General features: G+C 58.4%; 11 protein-coding genes across 11 annotated transcripts; all 11 read left to right on the top strand.

Annotated features, from left to right (window-relative positions):
* Window positions 1-454: 454 nt before the first annotated feature.
* LMXM_08_29_2720 (putative protein kinase) lies at window positions 455-1426 on the top strand (the record flags this gene model as incomplete). Its single annotated transcript, XM_003872237.1, has 1 exon — window positions 455-1426. One exon carries the CDS (start codon window positions 455-457, stop codon window positions 1424-1426), a length of 972 nt encoding a protein of 323 aa, XP_003872286.1.
* Window positions 1427-4042: 2616 nt separating this feature from the next.
* LMXM_08_29_2730 (conserved hypothetical protein) lies at window positions 4043-5143 on the top strand (the record flags this gene model as incomplete). Its single annotated transcript, XM_003872236.1, has 1 exon — window positions 4043-5143. One exon carries the CDS (start codon window positions 4043-4045, stop codon window positions 5141-5143), a length of 1101 nt encoding a protein of 366 aa, XP_003872285.1.
* A 1137-nt stretch (window positions 5144-6280) lies between these two features.
* On the top strand, window positions 6281-7252 carry LMXM_08_29_2740 (putative actin-like protein; the record flags this gene model as incomplete). The annotated part of the gene is made up of 1 exon (XM_003872235.1): window positions 6281-7252. One exon carries the CDS (start codon window positions 6281-6283, stop codon window positions 7250-7252), a length of 972 nt encoding a protein of 323 aa, XP_003872284.1.
* Window positions 7253-8012: 760 nt separating this feature from the next.
* Window positions 8013-8234, top strand: LMXM_08_29_2750 (conserved hypothetical protein; the record flags this gene model as incomplete). The annotated part of the gene is made up of 1 exon (XM_003872234.1): window positions 8013-8234. One exon carries the CDS (start codon window positions 8013-8015, stop codon window positions 8232-8234), a length of 222 nt encoding a protein of 73 aa, XP_003872283.1.
* Window positions 8235-9106: 872 nt separating this feature from the next.
* LMXM_08_29_2760 (conserved hypothetical protein) lies at window positions 9107-10813 on the top strand (the record flags this gene model as incomplete). Its single annotated transcript, XM_003872233.1, has 1 exon — window positions 9107-10813. The coding sequence occupies one exon, from the start codon at window positions 9107-9109 to the stop codon at window positions 10811-10813; it is 1707 nt and encodes a 568-aa protein (XP_003872282.1).
* Window positions 10814-11800: 987 nt separating this feature from the next.
* Window positions 11801-12415, top strand: LMXM_08_29_2770 (conserved hypothetical protein; the record flags this gene model as incomplete). Its single annotated transcript, XM_003872232.1, has 1 exon — window positions 11801-12415. One exon carries the CDS (start codon window positions 11801-11803, stop codon window positions 12413-12415), a length of 615 nt encoding a protein of 204 aa, XP_003872281.1.
* Window positions 12416-13015: 600 nt separating this feature from the next.
* LMXM_08_29_2780 (mitochondrial carrier protein-like protein) lies at window positions 13016-13891 on the top strand (the record flags this gene model as incomplete). The annotated part of the gene is made up of 1 exon (XM_003872231.1): window positions 13016-13891. One exon carries the CDS (start codon window positions 13016-13018, stop codon window positions 13889-13891), a length of 876 nt encoding a protein of 291 aa, XP_003872280.1.
* Window positions 13892-16625: 2734 nt separating this feature from the next.
* On the top strand, window positions 16626-17204 carry LMXM_08_29_2790 (uncharacterized protein; the record flags this gene model as incomplete). The annotated part of the gene is made up of 1 exon (XM_003872230.1): window positions 16626-17204. One exon carries the CDS (start codon window positions 16626-16628, stop codon window positions 17202-17204), a length of 579 nt encoding a protein of 192 aa, XP_003872279.1.
* A 3386-nt stretch (window positions 17205-20590) lies between these two features.
* Window positions 20591-21592, top strand: LMXM_08_29_2800 (uncharacterized protein; the record flags this gene model as incomplete). The annotated part of the gene is made up of 1 exon (XM_003872229.1): window positions 20591-21592. One exon carries the CDS (start codon window positions 20591-20593, stop codon window positions 21590-21592), a length of 1002 nt encoding a protein of 333 aa, XP_003872278.1.
* A 2658-nt stretch (window positions 21593-24250) lies between these two features.
* On the top strand, window positions 24251-26470 carry LMXM_08_29_2810 (uncharacterized protein; the record flags this gene model as incomplete). The annotated part of the gene is made up of 1 exon (XM_003872228.1): window positions 24251-26470. One exon carries the CDS (start codon window positions 24251-24253, stop codon window positions 26468-26470), a length of 2220 nt encoding a protein of 739 aa, XP_003872277.1.
* Window positions 26471-27196: 726 nt separating this feature from the next.
* Window positions 27197-27520, top strand: LMXM_08_29_2820 (conserved hypothetical protein; the record flags this gene model as incomplete). The annotated part of the gene is made up of 1 exon (XM_003872227.1): window positions 27197-27520. A coding segment is annotated over one exon (324 nt), but the record flags the coding sequence as incomplete, so codon positions are not given.

Genomic DNA, 27520 nt, shown 5'->3' with positions numbered 1-27520 from the left:
TGTACGCGCGCGTGCGTACGTACGCACTCGCAAGTTGACCCGTGTCGCCCCTGCTGCGCTTCTTCACGTCTCCGCCCCATCTGACCTCGTACACACGCCTGCGTAATGTGTCGGCCGGCAGTGGTGGCCGACACAAACCCATACGCCTGTTTCTTGTCTCCCTTTTTCGTGTGTGAGCATCGAGTCAATTGACCACGGACCAGTCAACAAGGATACGCCGACGCATCTGAAAGGGAACGGGAGAGAACGCTGTGACGAGCCTGTCGGCTGTGTTGTTGGCCTTCTCCCCCTTCCCACTTCTGATCCCTTGACAGACAGCGAGACTCCTCTCTGTAGTCTGCGACGTTACGACCTCAAAGGCGTAGGCGTGAGAGAGAGGAAACATACGACGCAACAACAGGCGAATTATCTAGTGTATGCCGGCCGCCCACACAGTTGCCCTCTGCCGCGGTTGATGTCCCTTCGGTCAGCAATGCACGCGAGTGATGTGGACGATGTAGGACGGGCGCTACAAAGCACACAACGCTCCATTGTACCTATCAGTCGCCTGACAAATGAAATGAGCGAAGTGCGCGACATGTCGGAGGGCTCGTTCGGTGTGGTGAAGTGTTACCGTCACGACTTCGACAAGCTCGAATACGCCGTGAAGCAGACAAAACGCCCCATCTGCGGCGAGTCGAACCTTCAGCAGCAGCTGCAAGAGATTTATGCGCTGAGCTCCTTTCCACACCGCCACATCGTCCGGTACTTTGATGGGTGGGTCGAGGACCGCACCGTATTTGTGCGACTCGAAAAGCTTGATGACTGCGTGGCATCGCTGCCGCCTCCGGTGAGTGAGAGTGTGCTTACCGCGATGCTCCATCAGACATCTACAGCTCTCTACGAGCTGCACTCCCACGACGTTGTACACATGGATGTGAAACCGGAGAACATCTTGAGACGTCAGCTCGACGCTGACACGTTCATCTTTAAGCTCTGCGATTTTGGTCTGGCGCGTCCCCTCAACGGCAAGGACACGGTGACGGGGGAACACTTTCTCGGACTCAACGATGACGATGGTGATCGGCGATACATGAGCCCTGAGCTCCTGAAAAACCTGCACGATGTCGTTGGACCACCTGCTGACGTGTACGCCCTCGGAAAAAGCTGCGAGATGATGATGACCGCCACGGAGGACCCTGCGAATACCAGTGTCAGGCATCTCGAGAGCTACTCACCAGGATTCATCGCGCTGATTGAGTCGATGCTGCGCGAAGATCCTGCTAGCCGCCCCAGCGCCTTTCAGGTTGCACAAGCGACGTTGCCAGAGAGGCTCCTGAACGACAGACGACTGCTAGAGCTGCAGCGCCGAATTGACGCCATTCGCTGCGAAATTTCTGAACTGGATGCATCTGAAAATGACGTCGTTTCATCTCCGCACAGTTGAGGACGTCCACTCGAGAAACTGCAGCAAAGAAAAAAATGGTGAAGGGCAGGTGAGTGTTTGTGCCTCGCGCACTGAGAATTCCAGTCAGCGGCTACGGCCTTTGCTCCGAGGCACGGACACTCCCTCTCCATATCATGTGCACTACCGTTGACCCTCTCTCCCTTCTCTTTGCGTCATTTCGTTGTGTGACGTGCGCTCGCACGACATCTACTTTTTCTGTTGCTGTGCATTCTCCTCTCTTGCCACTCTTGTTCTCTCTCTCACTTTCTCCCTACGATGATGATGGCTGGCCGCCTCACCGTGATGTCAGGGTCTGATACTCCCCACCCATCCCGCCACACACGCGCGCACATACTCTCTGTGTGGGAGCGGCCAAGAGGCTGCAGACTGCCCTGGTATGCGACTGTGAACTCTTGGTGTCCGCGGAGAGGTCTGGGCTTGCTCTGGGCCGAAGAGGCGTGCGGCCATGACCGTGTCTATGTCAGCTCACTGCAAATCGTGTCGACACTTGAGGAAATGTGCGCGTTCAAACACTGCTGTTGCGTCGCTGCTGTGTTGGTGTGGCTATGGCGGACCTGGTCACCGGTCTCAGACGCCAGGCGGGACATCGCCCGAAGCCGCGCTTGCCCGGCGATAGGGGACGATGCTCACCCAGCTGTGCACGTGCACCTGACCGCACTTTGGATTCCTGCAGCGACGGGTGGGTTGGCGGCGACAGCACGGAGTGCTGAGGGCGTGCCGCCTACTAGTGCGCTAGCGCTGTGCTGCCGAAACCGCCGCCAGAGCCTCGACCCTCCCACCTGCGATGTGGTGTGATGGCGCCCGGCCCGGCGTCGCGCCCGGTATGCTACGCGGGATTCGCGGATCGCTCGAGGCACACCTCGGCTCACGCAGCGGTTGCGCGCGCAATGTTGCTCTTGTGCACATGTCACGCGCGCTGCCGGGGCTTTCCCTGGCGGGTGCCCACTGCTCTCCCCCCTTGTGTTCCCTCAGGAGGACGGGCTATGCGCTCTTCGTGCGCAGGCACGCGTGCATCCGCGGCGCCCATCCGCCTGGACCCACCCACGCCTGTGAAGGGCGTGCGGGTGCAGGAGGGGGTGGCCCCTCCCCCCTTGCTGCCACAGACTCGTGGCAGTGCCTCACCTGCCGCGGCGCATGCGGGCAGGCCATCCGCACACACACACACGCCCCCTCCCTGCGGCATCGACGGTAATAGAGGATGGAGGACAGGAAGCCCCCGACGGACAGCAGCGTCCCCGTGAAGCAGGCCGCAGTGCGCAGAGGTGCGAGCGCTGTGTGCACGCGCTGTCGAGCACAGCTGGCATGGTGTATCACACCCAGACAGGGCATGGAGAGGTCAGCAGAGCAGGAGTGATGGATGGAAAAGCCGGGAAGAGATGCAAGCCGAACATCACCAAAGCGCATGTGCTGTGCAAGCAGGCGGCGCCTCGTACCACCGACCGGGTGGGCTGATGAGCCGCAGGTGCCGGAGGCATGGCGGGGAGACCCCGAGCCACACCATGGAGCCTCCCAGACTGCGATGTGGAGAGTCGCCACGGCATGCAGGCAGAGCACGGGAACCCAGCGGGCCCTGAGATGCGGCTGGCCAGCTTTCTCCTTGAGCACATCCGGCATGCACCTAGACCGCTCCCTGCCACCCCGCACGTCAGACACCACCGCCTCGGTGTTGGGCTCCGACCGCGCAGCGCGTAGCCAAAGGCGGAGGGGGAAGAGGGGGGGACGCGCGAAAGGACATGCAGAGCCAGCTAGGCACGCGGCCCCATTCAAGGGCGGCGTGCCTCGCCCTAGACGCGCCGGACGTGGGTGTAGGGCAGCAGGGGTAGGTGAACTGTGGTTTTGTGGTGTGCGTGTGTTTATCGAGTTGCCTCTGGTGGTTGTGCACGTTTGTGAAGGTGAGCGAGGCAACGCTTTTCGTGGTGTTTTCTAGGTGGTTTCCCGCGTTCCGGCACTGCTGTTTCTGTGCTCCTGTTTGACACGGACTCATACTCGTCAACTGACGTGAAGTGGCGCACAGGCAGAGAGAGCCGTGTGATTGGATGCTCCTCGGGGTCACCCTTTCTTTTTTCTCTGCTCTGCTCTCTGTGGGGGCACTAGGATATGAATGTGGCGAAGAACCACGCTGATGAGGAGTTTGCAAGCAAAGCGGGTGAAGGCTCTTTCCACAAGCGCTGCACAGGCTGTGAAACGAGGGAGCTTATGGCTCGCTGATACCGTGCGTTTGCTGTCTCTGTCTTTTTCGTGGCACGTCGATGAGACGACACTGCGCCATGCGAGGAACGTGGGCGCATGCGACAACAAGTGAAATGCTCCTCCGACCTCTTCGCTGGTGGTGGACGCACCAACTCGCTTGCCTCCGTTCTCATCTCTTCTTTGCCTTGTGACCGCCGGCCTTCTTCACATATCGGCACACACGTGCGATGTGACGCTCTCTCATGTTCCTTCGAGCGAGTCGCAAGCGATCCTTCCTATCAATTGTTTTTTTTTCCATCGGAATCGGGCTGGCTATCCTTGTCGGTGCCACGCTTTGAGCAGAAGGTGCATATTCAAATAGGTTAGTAGCGCTTTGCCGCTGAAAGTGCTGTTGCTGCTGCAACGATGGATAAGGATGGCGAGCGTTACGTGGAGTGTAAGGGGAATCGCTATGTTCTCATGACACTCCCTCACTTTCGAAAGTTCCGCAACCTCGCGTTGTCGAGGGACTCGACTTGGAAAACGCACTACTCCGACAGCCTACTGAAGGTGGAGTCGAAACCTCCGGGCGACGGCTCTACGAACCTCAATATAATTAGGGCAACGCGCATTATGAAGAACGTGCCCCCGGGGGTGTTGTACAACCAGCTGCACGACGCCAAGTACCGCGCAACGTGGGACACAAATATGCTGGAAGGGTACAACATTGTTCAGCTAGATAAGCACAACGACATTGGCTACTATGCGGTGAAGTTCCCGTGGCCGTTGAGTAACCGTGACTTCTGCAATATGCGCTCATGGATGGAGTTCACAAACGGCGAGTACATTATCTTCAACCACTCGGAGCCGCACCCCGATTGCCCTGTAAAGAAAGGCTTTGTCAGAGCCCGCTCCATCTTGAGTGGCTTCTACATTCGGCCTCTTTCAGGCGAAAAGGGAACGCAGCTCGTGTACGTCAGCCATAGCGACCCCTGCGGTTCCATCCCTCATAGCGTTATCAACTTCGCTATGACAAAGGGAGCACGCATGATCCTGGACAATTGCGAAAAGTACTCGGAGAGGTACCCGGCTTACGTGGCGAAGATGTATCCGGAGGACCACGTGTATCCATGGCGCACGCCCGCGATGGACTGGGACAGCCCCTACCTGTACCCGGAAGACGTTCCTCCGAACTCTGAGGTGGCAGCGGAGCACCAGCAGCCAGAGGCTGGCGGCAGCGGCGGCGAGAAAGGGGACGGCAGTGGGCGATCCGGCGAAGAAAAGCCCGTCCCGTTTCTCTCGAGCAGTGCTGGGCCATCGGGGACGCCACTGCCTCTCGCCCCTGTTGCCCCGTACCGCATCACCGATCTCCTTTGCGTTCAGCAGTACCGCTCTATCATGCAGGACGCCATGAACGCCGTAGACCGCTCATTCCTCCGCGAGGGACGCGTGCCAACCACAAAGGAGTACATTCTCCGTCTCAAGTACATGATCGAAGGTATCCGCCAGACCACTGTGGACATCTAGGCGGCGGCAACCGTTGCTGCTGATGTCGTCCATGGTTCCTGTTCATTTGATCATTGCGTGCTGTTGACTCCAGCCTCCAACACCGATGGGGTGCCATGCGCAGCGCCACCAGTGACTCTCCTTTTTGGCTTTCGCCCTTTCCCTCCGTCGGCGCATCCCTGTCCGATGGCGACGTGCCGTGTTGGTCGCACATGCGCGTCTGTTTGCGTGGCCAATTCGGCTCACCTTTAGCGTTGTGTTCTCTTTTTTTCTTGCTGTTTCCGCGTCCCTTTTTTAGCTTCTCTTTCGGGGAAGTGGGTGGATGTTGGTGCCCAACCTCGCTCCTTACGTACGCTGTACCTGTGCATGTGTGTACTACGATGTGTGGACATACACAGACCCCTGCGCCATCTTCCACTTCTTTTGCCATCCTCTCTCTCTCTGTTTGGCGTTCGAAGTGAGTAAAACACCCTCACAAACGTGTGTAAAGACGCATACCTCACTGCACTACCCCACAGAGCAGTGTACAGGCGGTGGTGGTGGAAAAATGGAGAACCAACGAAGATCGCGCGCCGTGACCTGCCCAAGGTGCTCCGTGAGCCCCAAGCGTGAGCCAATGTCATAAAAACGAGACTTTGAGGAGGGCGTCCGCTTTCTGCGCTCTTTAGATTGTCTCCTCGAGCTTCACGAGCTCTGTTAACGACCCTCTTTGTCGTCTTCACCGTCACGTCCGCATCCTGGGAGGAGGCGGTCTTGAGGGGCTTCGTCACATGTGTCCAAATGCCTGTCGCCGTACTCGTTGCTAGCAATGCCCCCCTCCCCCTTTTCGCCCCCTCCTTTTCTTTCTCTGGCCACTCCCATCCATGCACCTCCTAGTGTGCTGGTGCCGTCGTCAGATCGCCAAAGCATAAGGACTCTCCTGCCATCTGCGTAGTGGCACACGCAGTGACGCCACCAGTGCAAGTGTCAACACATATACACAGAGAACGCATTTGACCGAGTGTCAATGGTGTTGTTTGCATCTCCACACCTGACAAGCTCCACCTCTCCACCATCGTCCCAGGGCCGTCCCTTCCCTGACCTCTCGCCGGCTTGCTGACTCCACACTGCGACGGCGTCGTCTGAGGACTGTGCTCAGTTTGCTGCAGCCGAGTAAAGATGGAGGCGACATACATTGTCGATTGCGGGCATCACACCCTCAAGTACGCCGGGCTCTCGAAGTGGAACCGTAAGACCGTCGAAGTACTCGTCAAAGAGCGCCGAAGTGAGTGCAACGCGTATGTGACCGATGACGAGCGGCTTCGACAATGCGTACCTCAGCTGCTCTCCGGAGAATTGCGCGCTGACGAGGAGCTGACGCTCATACTACTGCTGGACACCTTCCACTCGCAAAAATCAAAGGCAGCGCTGCTGTACTCGTGCTTCGAGCAGTTTGGGTGCAAGAAGGTGTGCCTTCACTACACCGCATCTGCAGGACTCTACGCAGCGGGTGAAACCTCTGGGCTAGTGGTGGACCTAGGCTATGCCGGAGTTCAGCTCACTTCGGTGCAGCAGGGTACTGTGCAAACGTCCATGTCGACGCGACTCTCTTCTGTCGGGACTCGAAGCGTCGACGGCGAGCTGCACAGGCTGCTGCGCGGCGACATGACGGAGGCGACACTTCACCTTGTCAAGACGCACTGTTGCTCACTAATGGAGCGGGATGAGCTGGTACCGGAGCTGACGCTACCGGACGGCTCCGTGTTCCCATACGACGATCGGACGAGGAGTGAGCTCCACAGGGCCACCAGCGCGCTCCTTTACTCCACGACTTCTTCCGTTCCGGACACTTTGCGCACAATTTACCAGAAGCACTCGATTTGCTTCCCCGACTCCACCTCGTGGGTGCAGCTGGGCGGTGGATCACTGATCAGCGGGGTGAATGAGGTGCTCACAACAGCAATGACCCACCCCCTTTTCCGGCCCGCGCATCAGCAGCTTCACTTGAAGGACGTCACGCATGCCCCAGTCAGCGGCGGCATCATCTTATCGCAGCTGAACGTCTTCAAGAGCATGTGCATTGGCGTCAGCGACTACGAGGAATACGGTCCTGACGGATGTCTCCGCATGCAGGTCGTGGACGCCCGGTGACCGCGTTAGTGGAGCGCGTTTTCGCATATGCACCGGTCCATTTTGTCGCAAGGGTTGTGTTTCCTCCCTTTTTCCCTTCCCCACCCTTTTCCGACCCTTTCAGAAGGGGCAGCGCGCAGACACGTGCACAACAACACATGCATCCCTGCTGTTGCGGATGTACCAGCACACCAGCCCGCCTGCTCTGCCAACGGATGCAGAAGTCACTGGTGACAGTGCCGCCGCCATGATGAACTCGCCTGTGTGAGCGCACATGTCCCCCTGCTCCCTCTGTGCTGCTCACTCTCTCTTTGTTTTTCCTTTTCCGGTTGTGCGCGCTCCTCTCGGCGCGCTGGGTGCGTCCAAGAGGTCCCTGGCAGCATTGCGTGGCTCTCCAGTCTCTGGTGGGGCGAGAATCGCAAGTGGGAGACGGAGAGGAGGACGGTGTGCTGGCGAGGATGTTGGGACGGGGATCTGATAGTACCGGTGCTCGCCACCCCCTTTTTGCTATGATGTTCTCTCCTAGACCCAAGCGGCTGCCAGGTATGGATGGGGCACTCTTCTGTCCCACGGCACCTTCTGCCCATTCAATGCTCTTCCCCTTCGCCTCCCTCCCTCCCCTGTGCCTTCTCACATTCTCCTCTTTTCGCTTTTGGTGTTTGCTTCTGCCTGGCGGGAATGTTGTCGCCTTGACGTGGCTGTGTGGGTACCTGTGGAAAGCCTCGCCATTCAGGAGGCGATTGCCGGTATTCAACCGTCGTTTGTCGAGCGGCGGATGGCGATGATGAACGTACTCAGCGTCTTGGAGCATCGCGCAAGAGCACGCCTTGAGCTCGCTCGAGCCCGGATGCAGCTGCGAAACGTCTGCGACTACGAAGTCATTGGGCGCTACTGCGGACTGCTGCTTTTCCCGTTTACCGTCTACGTGTGCGTCGGGCAAATGCAAGGCTATAGCGAGAGTCAAATCCGCGACCGTATCGCAGGCCGGAAAGACGTGCCCTGAGTGGAACTCACGCGCTCAATGCTTTGGGCTTGGATTTGTTTGTTTCACTTTTCCGCTGAACTCGACAGTGCTTCGGTCTGTGTCACAGAGTAGCGGCGACCGGGCCGATGCGGAGTGTAAGAGGTGCATTTGGGTATGTATGTGTAGACATCGTGGCGCTTGGTTGAGTCTTGCGCCGCTTGCGGGCTTCAGCCACCTCCCCTTCCAAAATCCGTCTACAACCACGACAACAGAAAAGGTACAGTTCTGGAGCTTTCCGTCATGAGGAGCGCAACTGAAGTGCAAAGATGCGCAGCACGCCGCCTTTAGTTCACATGCACAACCTTCAACCCTGCACGAATCCTCGGGGTCGAAACGGGCGACCAGGCCAACTTGGCGACTGTCTCGTGAAAGACCTGACGTGCGCATTGCCTTTCTTATTGCTGTTTAGTCAGAGGCTGAATCGGACGGTTCCCGCCGTTTGAAAGGCGGAGAGTGAGCGACGCAGGGAGTGGTGAGCAGTCATATACGTGCTGGGAGGCGTTTCTGCGAGCTTGTGTTCTCTGCTCCGTTCGCTCATGACTGTACCCTTTTGTGCTTCTCTGATTTGATCTGTCCGCGGACTATTCTCCCCCCTCTGCTTTTGGCTCATCACGCTCACACATGCTCAACGTTGCATCGCTGCGCGCGCACACATGCCACTCCGACGCTTCCAGAGAAACAGAGAAATACGCGCAACTGCGCTATTATACGGACGGCAAACAGCAGGAAAAGATACCTTCATATATATATATTATTTGTTTCGCTGTAGCCTTTACGGTAATCGTCGGTGTCACCGGCTGACTGGGGAACCACTGTAGCATCAGCTAAGGCACAAAAGGAAACCAAGCGCAATGATCACCACGAGCGGCCGCGTCGTTCGCAAGGGTGGCAATGCGCCAAATAGCCGGAAGGCCCCACTACCCAAGCAGACACCTCAGGAGCAGATCGAAGACGCACTGCAGGCACGCGACTTCTCGAAGGCGACCACCATCTTAGAGTTTTACAAGACAAGTGGGCAGAGCCTCGGCGATCTCTCCATTAACGAATGGCTCGCCTACAGCGCCTTTCACGCGAATGACATGGAGAAGGCCATTGAGGTGTACAAGGCCATTCTCGCGTTGGACGACTGTGCGCCGATCAACCATACGTACCTCGGCTGCTGCTACTACATGAACGGCTCGTTTAAGGAGGCGGAAGAATGTGCCTTACGCGGCCCCGAATGCCCCCTTCAGACGCGGCTGATGTTGCACATTGCACAGAAAACGCATGACGAGGAGAAGCTCATGGTCTATCACGGCAAGCTACAGGATACGATCGAGGATCAGCTCTCCCTGGCTGCGGCGCAGTATATTCGCAACCACTACACAGAAGCCATCGAGGCCTATAAGCCCATTCTTGCTCAGACGAGGGAGTACAAAGCCCTCAACGTGTACGTGGCGATGTGCTACTTCAAGCTGGACTACTACGAGGTGAGCGTCAGCGTGCTGAATGTGTACTTACAAACCTACAGCAACAGTGCGGTGGCTATCAATCTCAAAGCTGCGAACCACTATCGCCTCTTCAACAACAAGGCGGCGAAGAGCGAGCTGAAACTGCTGATCGATCTTCAACGCACCACGTACTACGTTGAAACGGACATTGTAAAGCACAACCTGGTCGTTTTCAACAACGGCGAAGGCGCCCTGCAGGTCCTGCCGTCGATGCTAGATGTTGGTATTCCAGAGGCACGCCTGAACCTGGTCATCTATCACCTGCGTCATGAGTGCATTAACGAAGCTTATGAGCTGATGGCCGATGTAGTGCCACTCACAACGCAGGAGTACATATTGAAGGCTGTCGTCAACGCGTACGTTGGTCAAAACATGGAGTCGCAGGAGCATCTCAAGGTGTGCAAGGAAATCTTCAACTACGTGGGCTCCTCGGCGAGTGATCGCGATACGATTCCTGGCCGACAGTGCATGGCGTCGTACTTCTTTCTCCTGCGCGACTTCCCTAACGTGCTCATCTACTTGCGTTCAATCAAGCCGTACTTCAGCAAGGACGACACTTTTCTTTACCTCTACGGTATCGCGTGCGCTGGCACTGGGGAGTACGCCGAGGCGGAGCAGAGCCTGCTCGCCGTCAGCTCCGAAAAGATCAAGGCAGAGTTCAGCTACACGAGCTGGCTGGTACGGTCGCACATCATCAATAAGCACCCCAAGATGGCGTGGGACATCTACCTGAAGAAGGAGATGGGCGAGTCCATCGGAATCTTGCGCCTCCTCGCGAATGACTGTTACCGCACCAGCGCCTTTTACTACGCAGCAAAGGCGTTTGACGTGCTGGAGCGACTTGACAGCGATCCCGAGTATGTGGAAGGCAAGAAAGGGGCGTGCATAGGTGTGTTTCAGCAGGTCTTCGCCAACGAGGAACCAGCCGAGTCTTTGCTCGACGTGATGAAGATGATTGAAGCGAGTCTCCAGCGGCACACCGATGAACCTCCTGTGGTGCAGCAGTTTTCCAACATGCTGGCGCTGATGAAAGACTGGGCGAAGGATGCGAAGCTGAAGCGCCGGTGATAGTGCGCGATTTCGTCCTCTCACAGGTCTTGCTTTCGCGTTTACTTTTTGGTTGTTGTTTGTTTTCGCTTTGTGCTCTTCGATGAAGTTGTCGCATGTACAGCCAACGCGTCTCGAAATCTCCTTGCGCTTCGTTTTCTCATACAGTTTCTTTTATGTGCATCTTCTTGTTGATCCTTTCGAGAGGTGTGGCGTTGATGTCGCATTTTTTTTAGATGCCGTTCTTCATTCCTCTGCACTCTACACCCCGAGCACCTGATTCCGCCTTCCCTTCAAGCGCACATGTACTCAGACACGCACACATGCAAACGATGGCGTGAGCTCGCGGCGAGGGAGAGAGAGACGTGCCCAGGGACAAACTGGCGCACTCGACCTCGTCTGCTTCTTCGGATGTGTTGCGGGTGCCGAGGTGTGTATGTACGCACTGGTGCCTGCGTATGCCTGCTGCCCCATCCCCTTCTCTCCCCCTGATCAGGACGCGCTCCTTGGGCCCAATCGTCAAGCGGGCACACTGGTCGAGTGTTTTTTCTGAAACGGACTGCGATGGCGCCTCGGCAGTCGTCTTGCTACTGGCAATAGCCTCTCTTGACCGCATCCCACTGTCTCTGTGTGCTTTGACCTTCAAATACACAAAGAGAGAGACGTGACTGTAGCGCTGGATCGCTCGCCACGAACGAATACACAAACTCTGCACCTTTCCCTCGCCACTGAATGCTCTAGGCGCTCTATCCACACCCACTTGTCCTGCAGCAGAACATGCACACAAACACACAACAACCTGCAAACATGCCAAACACTCTGTAAAATCCATCGTCTCTGTGAGTCGCTGTACCGTTGCCGCACTATTCTCCCTTTCCGCCGTCACCAGTCGACCTTGAGTGCAGAGAGTCGTCGCTGCCCGCACCATCGACACGGGGAACCTTTACGAGTTGCCCGGACCACGTTTAACTAGAGTGTTTATGCTGACGAGAGAAACAAAAAGAGCCAATGAGGCCACATGGACTTTCCGTGGTGCCATCCATTGTTCAGCCTTCGCCGTTCCTCACTCGTGCCATCTGCGCCCTTTACTGGAAAGACACTTTTCTCGGCAGCTGCGTGGCCATCGCCCCGTCCATTGTGATGACTGCGGGTCACCACTACAACGCCGTTCGCGACGATGTCGGCGACTTCAGCGTGCTGACACGGCCAGGGCACTGGGCGGCAGTCGAGTACGCGTCAAAGGATAGCACGTATGACGTTGTGGTTTTCTGGCTCTGCGAGGAAGTGACGACGCACACCTCGCTGCGAGGGTATCTGCCCGCGGTGGGGGCACAGGTGGCGACTGTATGGTTGTCCCCTAAGCCACCACACGACGCGATTGTGTCGCCAGGCGTCGTGATCGAGAGCGAAACGGAGAAGTGCGTGGCACGCGGCACTGTGAGCATGACCGGATCGAGCGGTGCGCCTGTAGTGGACGTCTTCGGTGAGCATATTGTCGGTCTCCACCTCACGTCCAACATGCGCGACGGCTCACGTGTGTCTGGGTTCATACCGTCACGCAAGCTGGTCTCTCTTTTCGCCGAGATGTGGGTTGAGCACGCTCGTGTCTTGCCGTCCGCATAGATACCGGCAGCACCAAGCCCCAGTTGGATGCCGTGCACCTCTTTTTTTTTGCACCTTCTTCACTGTGATGCTGAGAGGCTGCTCCGAGGGCTCGTGTTGCGTCTTTACAGCCCCACTGTGAAATATGCACGTCTAGGCCTGCATATTTGTGCGCTTTGTTCCCAGCGCTCCTGCGCCCTTCGCGCCTTTTGTGCGCAAAGAAACAAAGGAACTCACGAGACTACACATGGCCGTTTCGTGGTACGTTCTCGCTCCGACAGAAGCGTCCTCGCTGATGGGAGCTTTTCGCCGTCAAAACACGCACGAGGACAATATCGGCGTCTTTTGTGACTTCTCCCCCCCCCACCCTCACCACCGTCCTCTTCTCATTCGCTGATGATCTCTGTTATTCCGCTTTTCGTTCATATCCTTGTCCTCTGCTGGCCACGGCAACTCGGCGACTATCGACGCAACCGCTCTCACACTGGCTTGAACACACCCTTTCTCTCTGCTCCGTACTCCTCCCACACAATGCTTTCAGCAGCGGATCTGACAGCAGTACACAGTTTGCGTCTTTTTGCGTCTCCTAGAGTGACAGCGTAATTACCCGCGGTGAAGTGCATGTCTGGCAGCACCTCACCCACCACCTCCGCGGCCCAGCATGGCGCGCTTCAATTCTCATTGGAGGAGCTGGCTGCAGGCGGTATTGCTGGCTTCGCGGAGCACTTTGTAATGTTTCCCTGCGACACGATCAAGACGCGCATGCAGGGCGGGGGTGCGCGAAGTATCTGCCACGTTGTGAGACACTTGTGGAACCACGAGCGGCTAACACACCTCTATCGCGGATGCGTGCCGGTGCTCGTGTCAGCGATTCCAGCGCATGGTGCGTACTTCAGCGTGTACGAGGCCCTCAAGCGCCTCTTTGGCGACGACACCAACATGGGCATCGCTGCTGCGGCTTCGTTTTCCACTGTCGCCCACGACACGGTATCTACGCCGTTCGACGTGATTAAGCAACGGATGCAAATGGACAAGCACCGCTGCTTTAGTAGCTCGGTAGAGTGTGCCAGGCGAATTGTGCGAACCGAAGGCGTCGGGGCCCTTTTCGCTTCGTTGCCGACGACGGTGATAATGAATATTCCTCATTTCTCGGCCTACTGGCTCGCCTACGAGGGTTTCCTTGCGTCTCGCGGGCATGGCAACGTGCGCAACCGCGAAGACGAGATGACGGTAGACTACATGGCCGCTGGCTTTGTGGCAGGCGCGTGCGCGGCGGTTGTCTCATTCCCCTTTGACACGGTCAAAACACATCTTCAGCTCGGTCACGGGATGGGCTTCCGTCACACTCTGAGTGAGTTGATCCAGCTACGAGGAGTGCGCGGCGTCTATTCTGGTGTTGTACCGCGCATCCTCTACACAGCTCCCTCTGGCGCCATCATGATGGTGACGTACGAAACCGTGAAGAGCGCGCTAGCATCCCACAAGAGTCTCTTGTGAGGTACTTGTGTGCGAGTGTGAGCAAGTAGAGGCAGCGAACACACAGTGATTTGGGAGGAGTCAGCCCCCTCTCCCACCTGCCACGCATGTCGCGCGACGCTAAGAGAAAAGGCCGCGCAGCTTCAGCTGACGCGAAAAAACCTCGTGCCGCAACGTCAACGTGAAGCGCACGGCTCGAGAGCGCTTTCCACCCACGAGCTGGCATCTCGTCGAATCCTCTTCCTCGACGCCTTCCATTCGCTTTAAACCTTCCTCGCTTGGCCCTAAGTGTTCAAGAAACACACACACAGACGCCGAGGTATGCTAGTAACATTTCAATGTTTTCACCAACCTGTCCCTCCCCCCGAGGCAACTCGATAAACACACGCACACCACAAAACCACAGTTCACCTACCCCTGCTGCCCTACACCCACGTCCGGCGCGTCTAGGGTGAGGCACGCCGCCCTTGAATGGGGCCGCGTGCCTAGCTGGCTCTGCATGTCCTTTCGCGCGTCCCCCCCTCTTCCCCCTCCGCCTTTGGCTACGCGCTGCGCGGTCGGAGCCCAACACCGAGGCGGTGGTGTCTGACGTGCGGGGTGGCAGGGAGCGGTCTAGGTGCATGCCGGATGTGCTCAAGGAGAAAGCTGGCCAGCCGCATCTCAGGGCCCGCTGGGTTCCCGTGCTCTGCCTGCATGCCGTGGCGACTCTCCACATCGCAGTCTGGGAGGCTCCATGGTGTGGCTCGGGGTCTCCCCGCCATGCCTCCGGCACCTGCGGCTCATCAGCCCACCCGGTCGGTGGTACGAGGCGCCGCCTGCTTGCACAGCACATGCGCTTTGGTGATGCTCGGCTTGCATCTCTTCCCGGCTTTTCCATCCATCACTCCTGCTCTGCTGACCTCTCCATGCCCTGTCTGGGTGTGATACACCATGCCAGCTGTGCTCGACAGCGCGTGCACACAGCGCTCGCACCTCTGCGCACTGCGGCCTGCTTCACGGGGACGCTGCTGTCCGTCGGGGGCTTCCTGTCCTCCATCCTCTATTACCGTCGATGCCGCAGGGAGGGGGCGTGTGTGTGTGTGCGGATGGCCTGCCCGCATGCGCCGCGGCAGGTGAGGCACTGCCACGAGTCTGTGGCAGCAAGGGGGGAGGGGCCACCCCCTCCTGCACCCGCACGCCCTTCACAGGCGTGGGTGGGTCCAGGCGGATGGGCGCCGCGGATGCACGCGTGCCTGCGCACGAAGAGCGCATAGCCCGTCCTCCTGAGGGAACACAAGGGGGGAGAGCAGTGGGCACCCGCCAGGGAAAGCCCCGGCAGCGCGCGTGACATGTGCACAAGAGCAACATTGCGCGCGCAGCCGCTGCGTGAGCCGAGGTGTGCCTCGAGCGATCCGCGAATCCCGCGTAGCATACCGGGCGCGACGCCGGGCCGGGCGCCATCACACCACATCGCAGGTGGGAGGGTCGAGGCTCTGGCGGCGGTTTCGGCAGCACAGCGCTAGCGCACTAGTAGGCGGCACGCCCTCAGCACTCCGTGCTGTCGCCGCCAACCCACCCGTCGCTGCAGGAATCCAAAGTGCGGTCAGGTGCACGTGCACAGCTGGGTGAGCATCGTCCCCTATCGCCGGGCAAGCGCGGCTTCGGGCGATGTCCCGCCTGGCGTCTGAGACTGGTGACCAGGTCCCTCATCCGTGCCGTGGGATTTGGTTTCTCCGATGGCGTCGATGGGATTATCGTTTCTGCGTTCTTTTGTTTTTACGTACTGGGAGTGAACGGAGAGGGATGGGAGGGGGATGTGCGATCGACGAACGAGTAAATTTGCTACTACCCGAATTAATTGGAGGATGGCACGGTACACACGTGTAGGGGAGGGGGAGCTGCTGAGGTGCTATGAGCACACAGCTATCCGGCGTGTGCACCTGCCGCCGTAAATGCGCAATGCAACCGCCTCGCGTGAGTGCGGAGAGACAAAGGCGAGAGTTCAGCACAACAGTGTGATGAAGTTGAGGGTCAGCAAATGGGCCTCGTTGCGTAGATGTCCCTTGTGCTCTTAGCGATGGATAACAAAGGATGCGGATGTGTAATCGTCTTCTCGCGGTGCAGCGCGGCGTTTTGTTGCCGTTTTTCTTGGTCATGCGCATGTGGAGGGGGAGGTTTTCTTTAACGCTTCATGACCCTGCAGCAGGTGCTCACGTGCCTACTGTGCATGTGTAGGTACTACTACATGTGTTGTGTCTTTTTCTGCGTTCAACTCCTTCATATCGCGGGGCATTCGTGGAGGAACTTAAAGAGGCCGATGGGCGAGAAGCGGGAAAGCGTAGGGGGCGGTGCCAACCTTCAGAATGTCTGCGTCGCGCATTAGTAGCGTCCGTGCGTCGCTTGACTCGAGACATGTTCTCTGATGCGATAAGCAGTGTTCTAGGACACTATGGCCAGTTCCTTGCGCGGTGCTGGGAGCCGATGAATGGCGAGGCCACGTAGGTCGACGTGTCCCCTAATGATGATACCGCTTTTGTGCTCTAGGAGGTGCTTTGCATTGAAGCGCTGCAGCTACGTTTTTGTATCTTGTCCACTTGGACCCTTCCCCTCCCCTACTCTCTCTTCGGGCCCCACGTCGCCCGTGCAAATACGCCGTGCTGATGGGGGACATTGAATGTGCATCTCTGACTGTTGTCGCTCTCTGCTTTTCCGGCAGACACGTCGCCTGCTTAACGTCACAGAACAAGTGAGCACCTTCGGTGGCACGCCACACACGATGAGTGGGTCCTTTGCGCTGCGCAAGCTCCTCTTCGATATCGACGACCAGGAGGACGTCAACCGACGCGGGTACCACTACGCCGGTGCGTATGCGCCGCTGCTTCACAGTGTCGCGGTGTTGCAGCCAGCTGCGGTGCTTCCAAAAAGCGGTCTGCCCTTCGCCTGTCTATGTCTCTTCTCGTCTTTTGCGACGTGCCTCACCATGAAGGTACGCAACAAAGAGAAGTGGTGGATGGGCATGTTTGCCATCTGCGTTGTCTACTACAACAGCGTCAAGGCGCACAAAGTAAACAATGGGCTTGTCGGTCATCAAAGTGGTTTCTTTGCTGCTGGAATGGGTGCCATCGGGTGCCTCGCGCGGCTGATGGCCAAAAGTGGCTCTGCTCGAAAGAACGTCGGCTATCTCGGTCTCTTCACAGTACTGCTGTGGTACGAAATCGGCCGCTATCACCTGTGGACGGAGCATGTGACAGAGTTCCGCCGCGATGTTACGCCGGAGAGGTCATACGACTTGCTAGGCGATTATGTTCCGCAGTCATTGGAGGTTGAGTTTCTCCCGTACCGCACGATTACGTAAGAGAAACGAACGAAGCCATCGTTGCTACTCGCTTCCGCCATTTCCTCGTTTTCTGGCCACGTACATGACTCCCTCTGCTGCCAGCGCTCTTTTCTGCGGACTCCGTCACGTCGCCGTGGCGTCTCGGCCGCGTGCACCGCCACCACCCACGCCCCCTGCTCAAGAGGGCGCACCGTCGAATAGAGTACTTCCCTTCGTTTGCGAGCAGGAGAGAGGGAGGCGAGAAAGGTGAGATGGGAGGGGGACCGCTGCACCGAGGCCTTACCGGAAGGTACACAGTGCGTCGATTGCATACGGAAAAAGATAAGCGCACATGTTTTGTCTGCCTACTCTCGAGAGTGCGCAGACACCCGGCCTTTCACCTTCCGTTCTTTCGCCACGCCGTGCCGCCTGTTGTCCCCCTTCACGCCTAGTAGGCGGGATCACGGTTCGGCCTTGAGGCGGAGCTTGCGCAGGATTCTATGCAACCGGCCGTGTATCACATATGGCAAGGGAGGCGTGTAGTCATGGAGTTCGGCAATGGCTACGTGACTGTGTGAGTAGCTCTTGAATAAAACAGCTATGCCAGAAGTTCTACGTACATGAGGGTGAACCGCAGCGCCAGTAGACAAGAAAGAAAGGGAGCCTGCAAATGCATAGCGCACCTACACGGTCGGCGGGGCCGTGTCCCCATCGCGTGCCCCATGACGCCGGCATGCTCTGTGGCCCGCTTCACGCACGCGGCACCCATTTGCGCAATGACGCGTCGGTGCAGAGGCCGTACACCGCACCGGTCGTCGTCGTCGGCCTAGTGAGCAGTTGTGCCATTCGCAGCAGCCCACCTGTGTACCCCTTGTCCAGCTCACCCTGGGCACCCCCTGGACAGCGAGACCAGCGATCGGCCACCCAGCAACAAAATGCGACCCCCATTGGGGGACAGTTGACCCGCCCCTTCGAGAATCCACAAAACCACGTGAGCGGGAACCATCAAGAGCCCAGCCTTGAGCCGCAGTCGTCCGCAAGACACCCTATGGGCTACTTCATTGTGATGTGTCCAGCTGACGCCGCGCGCCGCTTTCCGACAGTTTTTTCTCCAAGGCAGACGACCTTCGCATTGCGGCGGCACATCACCCATGCAACACGTGGGGGAGAGCGACGCCAGCTTCGTCACGGTGGACAGGGACCTTCGACCGGCATGCCGTCTGCATGGCCGACCCCGCTGCCTGCCTCACCGCTCGACACGTGCCTGCAATCCGCATGCGGCCTATCCACACATCAACTCGCACATGCCTAGCACGTCGCGCGGTGTTGCAGGGGGCGACCAGCCAATGGTGCTGCCGCCACCTGCATCGCTTCAGGGGGTAACGCTTCACCTCACTGACCCAGCTCCCAGCCGATAGACCCTCCTGCCAGCGGCGCCCAACACGGCTGGGGGCATCAGCCCCTCAGGCACGGGTCCCGGGGAGAGCGACGCTTTTCGGTCCGCCACTCCACCAGCGTCGCACAGCACGCAGAGCCACGGCGAGCAGGTCAGTCGGACGCCGGCCACGTATACCTCCGCTGCCATAGTACAGGCCGTCTCCTCACCAGACCCTCTTCCTCACTCACCACGGAGAAGACGCAGCCGGCCGCGCAGCTGCGTCAGCCGCAGCGCTCCATCATGTCGGCCCCCGAGTGCTGCGACACGTTCCTCCGACACGGTCGCCGGGCTCTATGGCGAGGACACACCGCGCGGATCGCGCACGCAGCAGTTTCCACAGCTCTCCCGTCGGGCGTCACCGCGACGGCCACCTTGCCATGCACACACAGCCGTGGCATCCACGGTTACCACCCAGAGGCATGGCGCGTCGCCGGTAGTGGCTCGTCCGCTGCACGAGGCACGTCAGCGAGCCAGTCCCCAGATGAGGAGCCTCGTGCAGATGCTCGCTGTCGGTGCGGAGCGTGAGGCCGCCGAAGTGGTGCAAACCGGGGGGCAGTGCGTGCCGAGCAGCGCAATTACACCTCCAGCAGCGGGCCTGCGGTGCCGCTACCAGAATGAGCCAGCACACGCTGTGTCTGCCCTGCAGTGACGCCTTGCGTACATGCCACGTGTCGAGCACGGAGAAGGGGATGCGGAAGAGCGCCCGCGGATCCGCCCCTGTGGGTGTGTCGGTCCGCAATGGAGCGCTTCAGAAGCGGCAGCATCCATGTCTTGCCAGACCCGCCGTCACTCATCCCATGGCAGCATCCGCTTCGTCTCCCCGGCAGCGGGCGCGGGCGGCTGTCCATGAATCGGTCCACAGCCGCCTCGAGGCGATGGATGAATTCCACCGACACCTGCACCCTTTCCTTTAGCAGCATGAATGATCGAGCGATCCGCAATCAGAAACCCCACGTGCGTAAGGCCTCCGCCTTTTCCCAAATCTTCGAAACTCGTGAGGCGCTATCGGTGCCCGGTGTATTCCTTGCTGACCTCCGCGAAGATGAGGCCGCGCGAGGCTTAGCCGTGCATGAGAATGCCCACACACAGCTAGTTTTTGGGAATCAGTCCGTCGCAACTCAGCGGAACCGTACCCCCTCCCCCTCTGCACCGTCGACACCACAGCCGCATACGCAATATTCCTGTTCGACGTACGTTCTAAACCGTTGGAGGGATCCGGAATGGAATGGGATCAGTGGGATGGGGTAAATGATGGACATGTGGCTGTATCCCTCTCTTTTTTTGTGTTCCGCACGCGCTGGCGCATTCACCTGCCGACTCAGGACTGAGAGGAGGAGGTAAGAGGAGAGAGGGAGAGTTTGTCGCCAGTAGTCAACGCTCAGGACACGCGAGCACGGCCAAAAAGAAATAAATGACACTTCCGTGTCTGTCGGCACATGATGTGCAGTTTTTTCTGGGTTAGCTCCGCACGAGCGTAGGTACTGCAGGGTGACCTTTGGCTGACGGCGCTGCAACTGTGGGCTAAAGCGTAGGTTTCGCAGAGTTGTCTCAACAGCTGTCGGCCGACTTTATTCCCGGTGTGGAACTGTAGCCTTCCATCTCTCTTGCCCCACTCACCCATTGCGTTTTGCATCGTCTTCTACCCCTGAAGACGCGTCTCCAGTCGTTTGTGCGTGACAGTCGCGCCAGCACACTCAGGGAGGAGCTTCTTCGTGACTCTCCTCTGCCGCTTCCACCTCCGCTCCGCCGCTCCCCATCTTCCCATCTTCCCGTGTTTCCTTTTTTTTTCTGAAGGAAACACTATCAAAAGACGCCCCTCCATCTTGGTGTCGCACGACCAACAGAACCACCGCAGGCCCGAGCTGCAAAGGGAAAGAAAGGACATCCGTTGAACTTACATGGTGCGTGCGCGTTTTACCTTCGTCCTCCTGCAGAAGTGGCCCTCTGATTGAGAAGCTCTTACGATTCTGTGCTCAAAAGGAAAACAATGCCTCCCAAACCTGTCATTATCGACCATGATGGTGGCCACGACGACCTGGTTGCACTGGCACTACTGCTGGGAAATCCGGAGGCAGTGAAGGTGATCGGCTGCATTGTCACGGACGCCGACTGCTTCGTGGACCAAGCATTCAGCGTCTCGGGTAAGTTGATGGCCATGATGCACGCCAGGAAAGCAACGGGACTTTTCCCGGTCGCGAAGACGTCCTTCAAAGGGGTCAATCCATTCCCGTCGGAGTGGCGGTGGAGCTCAAAGAACATGGATGACCTGCCGTGCGTCAATATTCCCGAGCATGTGGCCATCTGGGAAGCCGTGCGGGACGAGAACGATGCACTGGTGGGAGAGGAGGCTATGGCTCAACTGGTGATGTCCTCCCCGGAGAAGGTGACTATCTGCGTGACCGGGCCGTTGTCATGCGTAGCGTGGTGCATCGAGAAGTATGGCGAGGAGTTCTGCAAGAACGTGGAGGAGTGCATCATCATGGGTGGCGCAGTCGACGTGAAGGGCAACGTTTTCATCGACCGCCGTACCGATGGCAGCGCGGAGTGGAACATCTTTTGGGATCCTGCGGCGGCCAAAACGGTGCTCATGTGCCCGCACCTCAAGAAGGTCATATTCTCGCTCGACTCAACCAACTCAGTGCCGGTGACGTCAGAAGTGGTGCAGAAGTTCGGTGCACAGAACAAGTATCTACTGTCCCAGTTCGTCGGCTCTGCTTGGGCAAGCTGCACACACTTTGAGCTGGTTCGCCCCAATGACGGGTACTACGCGTGGGACGTGCTGACGGCCGCGTATGCCATTGAGCGGAGGTTGGCGGAAGTGGAGGCTGTTTCGCTTGAGGTGGTGGTGGAAGCGAACGCTCCAAACGAAGGGCAGACCCGGCGAGCAGCTGAGGGTGCTGCCACAGGAAACATCTACGTCGCAAAGAATACAAAGGCGGATATGTTCTATCGCATGGTGATGGATAGTGCTCGCTGCTGCCCAGAGTAGCCGCACTCACACGCGGCATTCACTTTGCCCTCAAAGCCCTTTTTCTTCCGATTATCTCCGCGCTGCCGATAATGGCTGGCCGCCTCACCGTGATGTCAGGGTCTGATACTCCCCACCCATCCCGCCACACACGCGCGCACATACTCTCTGTGTGGGAGCGGCCAAGAGGCTGCAGACTGCCCTGGTATGCGGCTGTGAACTCTTGGTGTCCGCGGAGAGGTCTGGGCTTGCTCTGGGCCGAAGAGGCGTGCGGCCATGACCGTGTCTATGTCAGCTCACTGCAAATCGTGTCGACACTTGAGGAAATGTGCGCGTTCAAACACTGCTGTTGCGTCGCTGCTGTGTTGGTGTGGCTATGGCGGACCTGGTCACCGGTCTCAGACGCCAGGCGGGACATCGCCCGAAGCCGCGCTTGCCCGGCGATAGGGGACGATGCTCACCCAGCTGTGCACGTGCACCTGACCGCACTTTGGATTCCTGCAGCGACGGGTGGGTTGGCGGCGACAGCACGGAGTGCTGAGGGCGTGCCGCCTACTAGTGCGCTAGCGCTGTGCTGCCGAAACCGCCGCCAGAGCCTCGACCCTCCCACCTGCGATGTGGTGTGATGGCGCCCGGCCCGGCGTCGCGCCCGGTATGCTACGCGGGATTCGCGGATCGCTCGAGGCACACCTCGGCTCACGCAGCGGTTGCGCGCGCAATGTTGCTCTTGTGCACATGTCACGCGCGCTGCCGGGGCTTTCCCTGGCGGGTGCCCACTGCTCTCCCCCCTTGTGTTCCCTCAGGAGGACGGGCTATGCGCTCTTCGTGCGCAGGCACGCGTGCATCCGCGGCGCCCATCCGCCTGGACCCACCCACGCCTGTGAAGGGCGTGCGGGTGCAGGAGGGGGTGGCCCCTCCCCCCTTGCTGCCACAGACTCGTGGCAGTGCCTCACCTGCCGCGGCGCATGCGGGCAGGCCATCCGCACACACACACACGCCCCCTCCCTGCGGCATCGACGGTAATAGAGGATGGAGGACAGGAAGCCCCCGACGGACAGCAGCGTCCCCGTGAAGCAGGCCGCAGTGCGCAGAGGTGCGAGCGCTGTGTGCACGCGCTGTCGAGCACAGCTGGCATGGTGTATCACACCCAGACAGGGCATGGAGAGGTCAGCAGAGCAGGAGTGATGGATGGAAAAGCCGGGAAGAGATGCAAGCCGAGCATCACCAAAGCGCATGTGCTGTGCAAGCAGGCGGCGCCTCGTACCACCGACCGGGTGGGCTGATGAGCCGCAGGTGCCGGAGGCATGGCGGGGAGACCCCGAGCCACACCATGGAGCCTCCCAGACTGCGATGTGGAGAGTCGCCACGGCATGCAGGCAGAGCACGGGAACCCAGCGGGCCCTGAGATGCGGCTGGCCAGCTTTCTCCTTGAGCACATCCGGCATGCACCTAGACCGCTCCCTGCCACCCCGCACGTCAGACACCACCGCCTCGGTGTTGGGCTCCGACCGCGCAGCGCGTAGCCAAAGGCGGAGGGGGAAGAGGGGGGGACGCGCGAAAGGACATGCAGAGCCAGCTAGGCACGCGGCCCCATTCAAGGGCGGCGTGCCTCGCCCTAGACGCGCCGGACGTGGGTGTAGGGCAGCAGGGGTAGGTGAACTGTGGTTTTGTGGTGTGCGTGTGTTTATCGAGTTGCCTCGGGGGGAGGGACAGGTTGCTGAGCTGAATGGCAATTGATGTATGGGGACAGTTGTCCCACTGTGCTTAAAGCTCTTTATGCCTTCATCTTCTCTCCTTCGCACCGTCTTTTTTTTCCTCGTAATGGTGGCTTCTGTGCATCTCTGCCTTTGTCTTCACGTGCACTCCCACCTGCCGTCTCTCTCTACCACGGTGTCTTTTTTTGGAGTTGTAGAGTGGATGTGCGGGGGTGGTGATGGAGTACTACCGGGGAGATGAATTCACCCATCGAAGCAGTGCAGCTGAAGTTGAACATACTATCGCAAACCGTACGTGTTGACTTTTAAGGACGGTAACCATTGATGAATCGCGTGAACGTGGGTGATGTGCGTGGCTGCGATACTGCGGAAGGTCTGGTTGGGCTTTTGCGACGCAGTTGCAGACCACTGAGAAAGATGGAGAAGAGGAAGGAAAGCAGGAAAGCGCTTCAGCCGCTGTCTTTGTGCCGTAGAAGGCACTGGCGTTTCGTGGTATGCGTGCTCGGCTGGGATTGGACGTCGCTGAGAAACATCTGCTCTGGTGCGTGCAGTGTTTTCAGTGTCAGGCGCTTTGTATGTCAAGGGATGTGCGTTCGTACACTCTCGCAGCCCCCCCCCCCACCCCACAGTTGTGTGGGTTTGCCCGTTTTGTGTTTCGCAGGATTAGGCGGAGATACATCTTCTCTCTCATGGGAGCCTTTCTGTGGTAGAAGAAAGTGCTTCAAAAAACCCTTTTCTCTTTCTCAACTGTTTTCCACATCCCTGCCTCTTCTGCGTCACGGTGTAGAGTTGCATCGTTGTGTGTGTGTGTGTGCAAGCGTGCACCTGTCCCTTCTCACCACTCGTTCTCCCTCTCCACACAGGTGCAGCGCGCACAGTGGAGAGTAGACAGTTCCACGTTCGTTTGGTGGGCGCTCTTCTTGCGGCACCTCGCCGCCTCACTTCCTGTCGCTGCTTGACAGCCATGGACGCTGCAATGGACAGCCAAGTCCTTGCTCCGGGGCCCCCGGAAGCTGCGCGCCACGCTAACCCAGCCGTCACAGCCTCCCTGCCACGCCTGGCGGCGACGGTGATAGGGCAGTCGTCGAAGTCGATGCAGAACAGCTACGAGGCCGAGTTATACAGGTTCAAGAGCACCAAGAGCCGTGCTTTTCTGCAGGATTGCCAGGCACACACTACAAACCTTCCGCGACTGTTACCGGAGGGTATTCCGTACACTGCTAACTTCGTCTCCTTCGACCACCTGCGCGAGTGCGGGGCGCTGAGCGAGATGCAGCAGAGCGAGGTAAGCATCACCACCGACGATTTGCGACTTCTCTACGAGGCTCGGTGTCTAGACCAAGACCTCCCTCCTTCATGGCAGCGCGAGATGCGCTTCATGGAGCTCATCAGCGCGAAATGCAAAGGCCGATTTTTTTGCTTGCCGGAGAACGGGTTCGGCGTTTGCTCCGCTGAGGCGCTGGGGGCAGTTCTCTCTCGCAACAGCCACTACAGTGTTCTTGATCTTTCTGGCAACTGCCTGCGCGACAACGGTGCGCGCTTCATCGCGCAGCTCATCAAGCGAAACCGTACTCTTGTTCATATTGATGTAGCCTCAAACGATATCGGGCACGTAGGTGGCGTCCTCATAGCCCGAGCACTTCTCGAGAACAACACGGTCATTTCGCTGGACATTGGCGCGCGCGCTGGGGTGAACGGGAACCACATTGGTACCCCTGGCGCAGAGGCTCTTGGAGAGTTGCTGCGGTCTAACGAGGTGCTCGCCAGACTAAACGTCAGCAGCAACGGTCTCGGCGCAGGCGGCGTGGCCTTCATCGGTTCTGCTCTCGAGCGCAACGGCTCCCTCACGCGCCTCAATCTCTCGAGCAACAACCTCGGCCATGAAGGGGCCCGCGTCCTTGCATCGGCGTTGGAGGCGGCACGTGTGACGCACTGGGAACTTCAGCGCAATCACCTGGACGATAAAGGCGGCGCGTGCTTTCTCAATGCGCTAGCGGGGGCGATTCGGAACGGGAATGATGTCGTGGAGTACCTGGACTTGGACAACAACGTCCTTGGCGAGGGCAGCGCTGACGCGGTTGGCAAGGTGCTGTCTGTTTCCGCCTCACTAACCACCTTGCGACTGAGCGGCAACCCACTTGGCGCGGGGGTGAAGGCGATCAGTACGGGCCTGAACGAAAACCATAGCCTGAGCTCTCTTCATCTTTCCAAGTGCTCCATTGATCACATCGGAGCCGCGGCACTTGGCCCCGTCCTCTGCGTGAACCACACACTTCGCCACTTGGACATGAGCAACAACCGTGTCAAGGATGGCGGTGCTGTGGAGTTGGCGAAGGGCCTGGCAGTGAACAAATGCCTCACAACATGGAACCTGTCGTCCAACCGCATCGGCCACGCTGGCGGGGTGGAGATGGCGAAGGCAGTGCAGAAAAACCGAACTCTGCGTCACCTCAACCTGCGCCGCAACTTGATGCTGGAGGCGACGGGCGAGGCCATCAGCGATAGCTTTCGCACTAACAATACACTTGAGCGACTCGACGTGGCGTACAATAACTTTTCTTACGTGTGCGCCATGTCAATCGAGCGCGCGTTGGAGCGCAACAGGGCATCCAACAAGACGCTGCTCATTCCGAAGCTGCAGGCAAACATCGACGCCCTGGCGCCTAAGGAGAACGAGCTGGAGCGCGCCGAGGAGGATATCGAGGTGGAAAAGCGTATGGTACGGGACCGTGGCGAGGAGCTGATGCGGCGCGGTGAGGAGGCGCGTGTCGTGTCAGAGAAGCTTCGTCGCGAGATTGCGGATCTGGAGCGCGTGTTCGAGAAGGCCAGCACCGCCAGCGACGCCGCAGAGACCCTATTCCGACAGACCGAGGACCGCGTAACGAACAGTATGACAGAGCTGAAGATGAAGCGGACCAACATGGACGCCCGCATCCAGCTGGAGAAGGACCGCACCGATCGCCTGAACCGCGAATTAGAGAAAATTCGACGTCAAATCAAGCACCTTGAGGAGGCTGAGAACGAGCGGCTGGCGCCACTTCTGCGTGACTTGGATGGGATGGAGAGAGACCGCACACAGGAAATGGCCGACGCGAAGTTCGAGGGGGAGAAGCTCGCTGCCCTGGAACTTCGACGAAAGGAGCTTCAGATTGCTGCGGGTAGGCGCGCCAACAACAGGAAGTAAATGCGAATGCGCGCAGATCGTTTTATCACCCCCTGTCCTAAGCGGCTTTCTCATACCCAACGGTAAAACCTGTTTCTTTTACACACATGTATAGTACCTTCGCGTTATTTTCTTTCACCGGCGCACGGCTGCACCATGCTATGTGTTCAGGTGTCCCCGCATGTGCGGGTGTCAGTATGTTGCTTTGATTCCTGCATGAATGTATAGCAACCGTCTCTTGCTGGCGAAGAGGAATCGGTAGAAAACCGAAAGACACAGGCGCCATGGGCCCACAAGAAAGTGAGAAAGACGGGACCTAGAGTAGTCTACATCGAAGGCGCCGAGTTTTCTCTTGCTGGCGCTCGCCAACACCATGGTGAACTGATGTGTACCTACGCGTGGGGTAGCACCTGCGCTTCTCTGCGCACTCGGTGAATGCAGGATCGTTTAGCCAATACGCATCTCACTGTGTGGTAACTCGTACTGTCTTGCCGAGAGCTTTCTCAGGCCACGCGCTGCGGGGCGCCTTGCCCGATGGAGTCTTTTCCTCTTCCACTCCTTCGCTATTGCCGCTTCCTCCCCGCTCCATCGTCTTTTGGCCTTTCCATCTTTTTCTTTGGTCTCTCTCTCCTTCTGCGCTGCAAATGGCTATCGAGGAAGAAAAGACGACGGCGTTATCATCTTCTCACGTGCTCCCCCAATCGACAACTAGAATAGATAAGCGAACACAAAAGAAGTACGTCTGCCATGCCGAGACTTCTCCACGGATCGCAAAGAGCAGGAGAGAAGCATGAAGATGAGAAACTGACAAAGTCTGTGCCGAAGACAGCTAGCGATTTGGCAGCGCAGTCCCTCGCAAATCTGTGGCGGCGGCTGTTTCAGAGTTACGTTCACTTCACCCAGCCGGGATGCTTGCCTTTTGTCGCCGATATCGCAACACACAGCGACGGGGTAGGCAGCGTCGCCGACTCGGACTCTGCGCTTGAAGCATTGTGGGCCGCCGGTTTTGCTGCATCCTCAACGCCGGATGCTCTCATTGTACACATCTTTCTCGCGAACAAATACTTTGAT

The sequence above is a fragment of the Leishmania mexicana genome, chromosome 8 (genome assembly GCF_000234665.1).
Source record: "Leishmania mexicana MHOM/GT/2001/U1103 complete genome, chromosome 8".
Lineage (NCBI taxonomy): Eukaryota > Euglenozoa > Kinetoplastea > Trypanosomatida > Trypanosomatidae > Leishmania > Leishmania mexicana.
Note: the sequence above shows the minus strand (reverse complement) of the source record. Positions and strands in the feature narration are given on the sequence as shown.